Source organism: Terrapene carolina, unplaced genomic scaffold (assembly GCF_002925995.2).
Source record: "Terrapene carolina triunguis isolate 2854851 unplaced genomic scaffold, T_m_triunguis-2.0 Scaffold84, whole genome shotgun sequence".
NCBI lineage: Eukaryota > Metazoa > Chordata > Testudines > Emydidae > Terrapene > Terrapene triunguis.
The window spans coordinates 40,974,887-40,983,922 of NW_020664435.1; the positions used below are offsets into that span (position 1 = coordinate 40,974,887).

The 9,036-nt window shown below is 47.1% G+C and overlaps 1 protein-coding gene across 1 annotated transcript in view; it reads left to right on the forward strand.

The window, feature by feature from the left end:
• Positions 1-1,900: 1,900 nt before the first annotated feature.
• The window catches only part of MSRB2 (methionine sulfoxide reductase B2), an 18,148-nt gene continuing 11,012 nt past the window's right edge, over positions 1,901-9,036 (forward strand). The window contains exons 1-3 of the mRNA XM_029911009.1: positions 1,901-2,015; positions 7,586-7,698; positions 8,698-8,774. Coding sequence (XP_029766869.1) covers positions 1,901-2,015; positions 7,586-7,698; positions 8,698-8,774 — 305 coding nt within the window. The remainder of the gene's footprint in view (positions 2,016-7,585; positions 7,699-8,697; positions 8,775-9,036) is intronic.

A 9,036-nucleotide genomic window follows, 5' to 3' on the forward strand; every position in this document is an offset into this window, starting at 1 on the left:
AAGAAAGACTAAGCATCATCCCATTTGTGAGGTTCCTCTTTTCGATACTGTAGGATTTTTTTAACACTAGATGGACTATTTTAGTTCTAGAGGACAAAAAGACAATAGCCTCACCTGGAAGGGTGCCTCAGTTGTTCTGTGAGTAGTAAATTGGAAGGACATTCTGGAGTTCTGGCATGCAGTTGAGAAGACTGATTTTGATGGGGTTTTAAAAAACCCCTCTGAGATAATTCTGAAAATCAGCTTATTAAAAAATAATTGTTTCTAAACAATGTCTCTTCCTTTGTTTTGTATAACACATTAAAGATATAACTGGACATGCAACCTTTAGCACTTCGGAAACTCCAATTAGTAGAGAATGCTGTAGTGTCTCTCCTCAGCAACAAGCATATCAAACCTATCCTCTGTTCGCTACACTGGCTTCCCATAGCATTTCAAATCAAGTTAAAGGTCATGGTCTTTATCTTCAAGGCACCCCATGACCTGAGCCCAGACTATCTAAAGACTGCCTAAAGCTCCAGGATGAAGACTGGTCAATGACTTTGCTCCTTTGGCACAATGGAGCTCCCTACAATAAAAGTAAACTTGTCTGTGTAGGAGACAGAACTTTTTTGTGGTCCAGTCCGAGAATGTGGAATGAACTCTCCCAGGAACGAAGGACCATCACAAACCTCACCATCTTCCTCTCCAAGTGAAAGGTGCATGTCTTTGACCCTTGCCTTCTGTAACATAAAAAAAAAAAAATCCAAACCCTATCAAACAAGACGCTCCATTGTACATGCTTCTCCCTGGGGGAGTGGAAGAGAGAACTACATGTGACAGATGTGTTAATGTACTAATGGAAGGCACTCAGGGATTGTGAAACATTGCTTCAGCTGTGCTGCTGTAGTGCTTCAGCACAGACACTATCTATGCTGATTTGTGGGGTTGTGTAGGTAATCCACCTTCCTGCGAGGCAGTAGCTGGGTTGATAGAAGAATTCTTCCATTGACCTAGTTCTGTCTACACTGGGGGTTAGGTCAGTTTATCTACTTCACTGAGAGGCCATAGACACTGCCACTGAGGTCTGGATTAGTGGGGCTGGGTGAGGCCAATGTCCAAAGCCCCATCCACCTTGGGAGCAGGCTCAACATAACAGAGACAATTAATCAGGAGAAGAATGGCCCTTGGGCTGAATTATGCCTCCCATTCCCCGCAGGTGACCCCAGCAATTTCACTGAAGCTGCCCAGGAAGAAGGGGCAGACTCTGGCCTGCACATATTATTGTAAAGAGGGACCCCTAAGCCAAGGTCTGTGGGTGGAAGCAGCACCTGCGTGTCCAGGCTCTGTGCCTCATCACTCTGCAACCTGGATCTCAGCTGTGCTAAGGCGGCCATGCTGCACTGCGCAGACTTCCTCACTTGGGCCTACAGCCTGAGCTGTGTTCAAACTGCAAGATGACAAAGCTTAGACCCAAGTCAAAGTAGGACTCAGGCTCTGACTCACCCCTCCTAGCAGGGCCCTAATACCCGGATCCTGAGTGCTTACTAGCCTGAGTCAGACTGATTTGCCTGTGGCTACAAAGAGGGTTTGAGCTCAAACCTGAGTGAGCTCCTAGGATTAGCGTGCAGGCTACCGCAGCACTAAAACACCCCCAGCTGGCCCCTTATCAGCTGACTCCGTGGAGGGCTCTAATTTTACCGTGTAGACGCTTCCCGTGGTGGCTGGGTCCCAGGCTCTGGGCCGGCTGCAGAGGAGCCATGCAGATCCAGCGCACTTCTTGCAGGAGGCTCCGCGGAGCTGTCCTGGGGCGGACACCGGCCCTTGCGCGACTGCGGAGCGCTCCGAGGCCAGCCCGGGCTGAGTGGCTGCTCGCCGGCTCCCGGACTGTTTGTCTGCGCTTGCTCGGCCCCTTTGCACGATGGCCCGGCTGCTCCAAGGGCTCCCCGGGCTGCTGGTTAAAAGTGCGACTCCCCCGACCGATGCTGGGGGCCCCGGGAGCGGCCGCCGGGCCAGGGCTGCTCACACCCACACAGGTAGCTGCTGCTGCTGGGCTCGGGCGCCTGGCGGGGCTCGGGGCCGGGCACGCTCCCCCCGGCTGAGCTGGGCCTCGCACCCCAGCGGGCAGCGGCCGCTCTCTGCCCCTGCCCTGCGTTACCTGCTTCCCCCGCCCGGGCACAGGCTTCTGCGCAGCTGAGCGCCCGGGCAGGCGGTGTCTGGAGGCAGCAGGGCTGCTGCCGGGGAGTGGCAGGGAAAATCCATGCTCCAGCTGAAGGAACCACAGAAACCTTTACCTTTCCCACCGTTCTCCTCCTGCTCCTGCCCAGGTGTCCCTTAGGCTCCGGGCACTCGTGGCCTATAGTGATCCTGGCATGCAGGAGATCATTTAGCTCACTGAGTGCCAACAGGGGTGCCGGGCGAAATGGTGTTTGTGATGAACACTCATCTGCCCTGTATCCCATTCCCCGGAGCCTCCTATCTCAAGTCTTTTTAATGACTTTGAGTGGGTTCAAAGGCTTTTTTTGATGAGTGAATTGCTTGCTAGATCATCTGAAGAAGTGAGGTTCTTACCCATGAAAGCTTATGCTCCCAACACTTCTGTTAGTCTTAAAGGTGCCACAGGACCCTCTGTTGCTTTTTACAGATTCAGACTAACACTGCTACCCCTCTGATACTTGCTAGATCATGAATCACTTGGTAAAAGTTAACCAGTAATAGGCAATCAATTAAACCGGTGGCCATGCAATTATGAATATGGCAATGGTCTGTTTTTCTCATGCTTTATCTTTCCATGTGTACACTCCTCTTCACCTTAGCTTACCTTATTGCTGAATTAGTTTGAGATAAATAGTTATCAGGGATGTTCTGAGGTCACTGTTCAACACATAACAATGAATTGTTTGGGGAGGGATGTTCTCATAATATCATTTATTACCGTGGGGCCTCATTGTGCTAGGCATTGTACAAATACAGAGTAGGAGACTGTCCCTGCCCCGAGGAGTTTACAATCTATCTCTCCCACCCCCCTGACCCAATAGAAAGTGAAGAAGGGAAGGGTGACATTTCTGAGACTGCTGTTCCACTAGTCTGTGAATTTTTCAGATCCTAGTTAGTTGTTTAAAATAAAACTTCACAGATTATACACCTGGTACCAAATACTCTAACATTTGCAATTCTATAAATATAACAACTTCAGTTTGTGAGCAGCTGTGCCAATAACCCATTACTCCCTACCACCAGCATGTGTAGGAGTACTGATACTTCAGGCTTTTGTGACTTGGTACTCTGGGCTCTCCCTCCATATATCAATGCTGAACCCATGCTCTGATTTCTGCTATCCCTCTCCCATTCATTTGTGTGTGTTCTAACGTATGGATGAGCTTGTGCAGCCACTCCGAACCCAGTCACACAGTGTATGATTTGGAGCAGCCCAATCTCTACTGCAGGCCAGAACGCACTAAGTGGTGGACATGAACTGGTACAACTGAGGTTTTAGTCTGGTGATGTGGCACTACTGCACGCAAGTTTGGGAGTCTTTGCACTTTTCTGTACTAAGGGCCAATTTCCAAAGATTTCCTCTTCTGTTCTACATCGGTTCTTCTACGGCAGGGGTAGGCAACCTATGGCACGTGTGCCGAAGGCGGCACATGAGCTGATTTTCGGTGGCACTCACACTGCCCGGATCCTGGCCACCGGTCCGGGGGGCTCTACATTTTAATTTAATTTTAAATGAAGCTTCTTAAACATTTTAAAAACCTTATTTACTTTACATACAATAGTTTAGTTATATATTATATACTTATAGAAAGAGACCTTCTAAAAACATTAAAATGTATAACTGGCACATGAAACCTTAAATTAGTGTGAATAAATGAAGACTCGGCACACCACTTCTGAAAGGTTGCCGACCCCTGTTCTACGGCCTTCATCATGGCTAGGGCCCTACCTAATTCACAGTCCATTTTTGTAAATTTCACAGTCATAGCATTTTAAAAATCTTGAATTTCATGGTTTCAGATATTTAAATCTTAAATTTAATGGTGGTGTAACAAAACATGAATATGTATTTTAAAAAGGCAAAATATAAACATGTAAAGCCCTTTAAGACTCGGTGTTTCTCAAACCAGGGGTCCCAACCCAAAAGGGGGTCATGGTATTGCCATCCTTACTTCAGCGCTGCCTTCAGAGCTGGGCGGCCAGAGAGCAGCGGCTGCTGGCTGGATATCTAGCTCTGAAAGCAGCACTGCCGCCAGCAGCAGTATGGAAGTAAAGGTGGCAATACTGTGACGCCCCCCCCCCACACACACAATAGCTTTGTGACTCCCTTTTGGGTTGGGACTCCCAGATTGAGAAATGCTGCGTATTTTTGTATACTTTTACCCTAGAGTTTAGGGTACTTTTGTAGTATAGAATAACAGTACACAAAAGACCAGATTTCACTGTCTGTGACGCGTTTTTCATGGCTGTGCATTTGGTAGGGCCTTAATCATGGCAGTAGCTGAGCACCTTCCAGTAATGCATTAAGTGAGGTGACTAAGGGCATGTCTATACAGCTAAATTGGCACTGCTGCTATCGATGCAGCGGTGTCAATTTAGCGGGTCTGGTGAAGATCTGCTAAGTTGATGGGAGAGTCCTCCTCAGTGGACTTCTGTACTCCCCCTCCCCGAGAAGCGTAAGATAAGTTGGCAGGAGAACGTCTCCTGTCAACACAGCGTGGTGTAGACACCGCTGTAAGTCGACCTAAGTTACGTCGACTTCAGTTGCGTAACTGAAGTAGCATAACTTAGGCCAATTTACAGATTTAGTGTAGACCAGCCCTAACATCTGTCATGTGTGGTTCATTCTCTCTCTCTCTCATCCTCTCCCCAGGGAGGAGATCTGTGTGTGCAGTATGGTGTTTTGTTTTGACAGGGTTGGAGTTTTTTGTGCACTCAGTGTTAGAGAAGGCATGTTGGAGATGAGTGCCATGTACTTGGAGTGGAAGGTAATGAGGTTTGTGAGTTCCTGGAGGAGTTTGTTCCACAGTTGCAGACTGGACCTCAGGAAAGCTGTCTCCCTCACAGATGAGCTTTACCCTTATTGCAGTGTTTCATTGTGCCAGTGGAGCACAGTTGCTTATCATGGTCCTCACCCCAGAGCTTTAGGTGATCTATTAGATACCCTGGGCCCAGGCCATTGAGGGCCTTGAAGATAAGGACTGAGACCATGAACTTAACTCTATTCTCTGGGAAGCCATTACAGAGAGTGGAGGACAGGGATGTTGTGCTCATGGTAGCCTGTATTGATAAGGAGATGCACTGCAGTGTTCTGTACTATTTGGAGTTTCTTAAGGGCTGATGGCTTTGTGCCCAGGTATATTACATTGCTGTAGTCAAGACGAGGTGAAAAGGTGTAACTGAGGCCATCATCTGTCAGGATGGGACAGTCTTCTAGCCAACCAGAGATGGTACAAAGCATAGCTCATAGACGCCGCTAGGTGAGAGCATAGTGTCAGCAAGGAATCCAGAAGCAACCCTCAGCTATGGACTGAATTGACCTAATGTGGGTGTGCGCCTTAAGCACTATGTGTGTCCTGCACCATGGGTGCAAATTCCTCAAAATGCTTTTATCCATTCACCAGGGTCACCTCTGCCTTACTAGGGTTCAGTTTCCACTAGCTATTCTTCAGCCATGAGCTGATTTCAGCCAAGTAGTGGGCCATCTTGGTGGTGGTGATATGGCCATGTGTAACAAAGGGTAGATTTAGCTGTGTTTCACTTGGATATTGCTGGCACTTAAATTCATGTCCTCTGACTAGTTCCCATATTGGCTACATGTAGATGTTGAACAGGAGTGGGGATAGAATTGATCCTTGTATCATTCCACAAGTGACAGGTCTAGTGGCAGAAGTGCAGTTTCCCATCATTAGTTGTTGGGTGTGTCCCTCCAGGAGGTACTCAACCCCTTTTAGTGCATAACCCTGGACCTCTACCACCTCTCCCAGGTGAGACATAAGTATCTTGTGGTCAACGGTGTCAAATGCTGCAGAGAGGTCTGGAGAATCAATGTCTGGCCTGAATCCAGATTGTTTCAGGTATAGAATATTAGCATTAGTAAGATGAACTTTTAGTTGGCCTTTGGCTAGCTTCTCTATCAGCTTGCTCAGGAACCAAAGATTTCACACGGGGTGGTGATTAACTAGAACCTGTGTATACAGGGTAGGTTTCATCAGTGTTGGTCAGACTATTGCATATTTGAAGGAGGAAGGGAAGATTCCTTCCCTGAAAATGGTGTTGGCTGTTTCCCGTAGTGGTGGCACCAGCTGCTCATGACTTGGGTTGGATTCATATATCTTGGGTCAAGACTCTCTTAGGGTGTCCGGTACCCAGTCCCAGTTGAGGTGTGAACTGCAGGGTGGCAGTATGTTGGCTCTTTTCATGAGGCATAAGATGTCAGAAAACTAGAGAGACTTGTGTGGGTGACAGGAAGGGGTTATTTGGGGGCCAATGTGTTGATGGTCAAGGCTTGCATACAATGGTAAAGATTCATGAGATCCTTGACTCCTTGTCCTGTGGATGGAGCACTGCAGTCCTTTGGGGTCAGTTTAATAGGCTTTGGAATTTGATGGTGTCTATGTCTTTGTGGTGAAATTAGGATCCTGGGTGGGTCTTGTTGCCTGGAAGCTGGAGGAGTTCTGACCGCTGTCTTAATGAGGTGATGATCTGGGTTGTGATATCTCGATATCGACATCTAATCCAAAGACCCAGGTCTAAGATGTGACCTGCTGTGTGGTTGGATCAGAAATGACCTGTGAAAGTTCTAGGGAGGCAAATGAGAGAAGCTTTAGAGCTTTTGCATCTGATGCCTTATTGACATGAATGCTGAAGTCTCTCAATATGACAAGTGTGGGATATTTCACCACCATTGTTGACAAGGTATCAGTGAGTTCCTCTAGTCCAATGGTTCTCAACCTATTTACCATTGTGGGCCGCATTTGTAGCTCTCTGTGTTATGTGGGCCGCACCCACACAATATATATACTACCTGGATGGCCCTGAGGATGTCACATCGGCCACAGTTGTATGCTGATTGGGCCACAAGTGGCCTGTGGGTTGAGAACCACTACTCTAGTCTTTGATGGTCTGTAAATGAGGATAACATCTCCGTTAGCTTTGACTCTGATTTCTAAGCGTCAAATTATGCCAAACCCTGCATGAATGTATAGGGGTGAAGAAGGTGCACCAGCAGAGCAGTGACTAAGGGGCCTCTGTGCTGACCTCAGCCTGAATGGAGGGCCAAGCTGCGGGAGTTGCAGGACAGGGTCAGTGTTACACAGCTCCAGTATCTAACATAAGTGGTGTGTAGGGCCTGCAGTCACAGTTCCAGCCCATAGCATGGAGAGCAGGTGTGGAGTTTTGCACTGCAACAACATGCCCTGCTCCTCTGTTGGGTGTGGCAAGCCCCACCTTCCTCACCTATATATTACCCACATAAACCCAGAGTATTCAGTTGTTTGTGGGCAAAGTGAACTTTCAGCCTGATGTTGAAGTGGAAAGTGGCCAACAGATTGTGTTTCAAAATGAGAAAAGCGCATATTTTTAAATATGTACTCTTTTATTTTTCCAGTTAAAGATGTGGGGTCTCTGACTAGATATGATGACACAGCTGTCATCACTGATTGGCAAAAGAAATTGACTCCGGAACAGTTCTATATCACAAGAGAAAAAGGAACTGAACTGGTAAGCACGAGGTCTGATGCCTGTCAAGGAGACAGTACTGGAAATATATCTCATTTTGTTAATGTTTCTGGGCTTAATCCATCCTTCAGCTACTGGGGGTTGGGAAGAAACTTTCTCTGGGGGACTCCTTACCCCCATCTACTGCAGGATTTCTTTCCTGTGAAGCCTCTGCTGCTGGCCTAGATGGGCAACTGGTCTGAGCCAGTGTGGCAGTTCCGGTGTGCTTGTAAGCTGGTGTGCAGACTCAGCCCTTTCTTTAGGGATTGTTTGATCTTCAGAAACAAAGCTCAAAACAAATCAACTCAAATTACCGAGTAATAATCGCTGGGGCCTTTCTAGCTCCAACCAGAATACACCTTTCCCCTGTGCTAGCCTTCTTTGCACCAGCTTCCTCTTTCCCTTTATAATCCCACCCACAACAGCCATGTAATAGGCTGGAACCCAGTAACCCTTACATGCCAGACCATGTTCATACCTTGTCACCCTGCTATATTTCATTCTCTAATTGAAAGGCCATATGGTTTAGTTCTATGTCACTAACTTGCCATGTGCCCTTGGACCAAATCACATAACCTGTGTCTGTTTCCTTAGTTGTAAAATAAGGATAACAATTCTCTACCTCCCAGAGGGGCTATGAGGATTAGTTAATTGTAGAGTACTTTGAAGTTGTTGAACTCTATATAAGTGACTTGATCTGTGAGGTGCTGCACACTTCATGAGCTTAGAAGGTCGTGACACTGGCCCCACTACCTGGATGATTTACACATTTGTTGTTAGATCGTATTCTGGAAGCTTTTGAAGGCAGGGGCAAAATCTTCACTGTTAATCCAAAGGCATATTCCCCTCGATTGTATGTGTGTGTGTTGTTTGTTTCTCAAAGGCCCCCTGTGAAGCCTTCTTTGTTTTTCCCCTGTTTCAAATCTGACACCACTCCCCCTACATGCTTGCTCCAGATGTTGAGCCTTGAAAGTAGTATGTTAATACTATGTTGTTTTTTAGCCATTTACTGGAATCTATCTGAATAACAGAGATCCAGGAATGTACCATTGTGTGTGCTGTAATGCCCCATTGTTCAGGTAAGAGCCTCAAAATTCCAGTGTATATGGCTGTCCTAAGAGTTTCATAGTATGACAGGCAGTGCAATATATTCTTGGGGGGGTGGGGGGGGGCAAATCATAGCCCAGACTATCGAAAAATCCTTTGATGCCAGCATACTAAAAATTATGCATGAGACTTCCAAGATGCTGGTAGGGACATGGGTATGTATTGGGCCCTATTCTTAAGCACATGAAGATGCCTAATAGCAAACAAATAAATAATAGGTGTTAACAGTGGGCC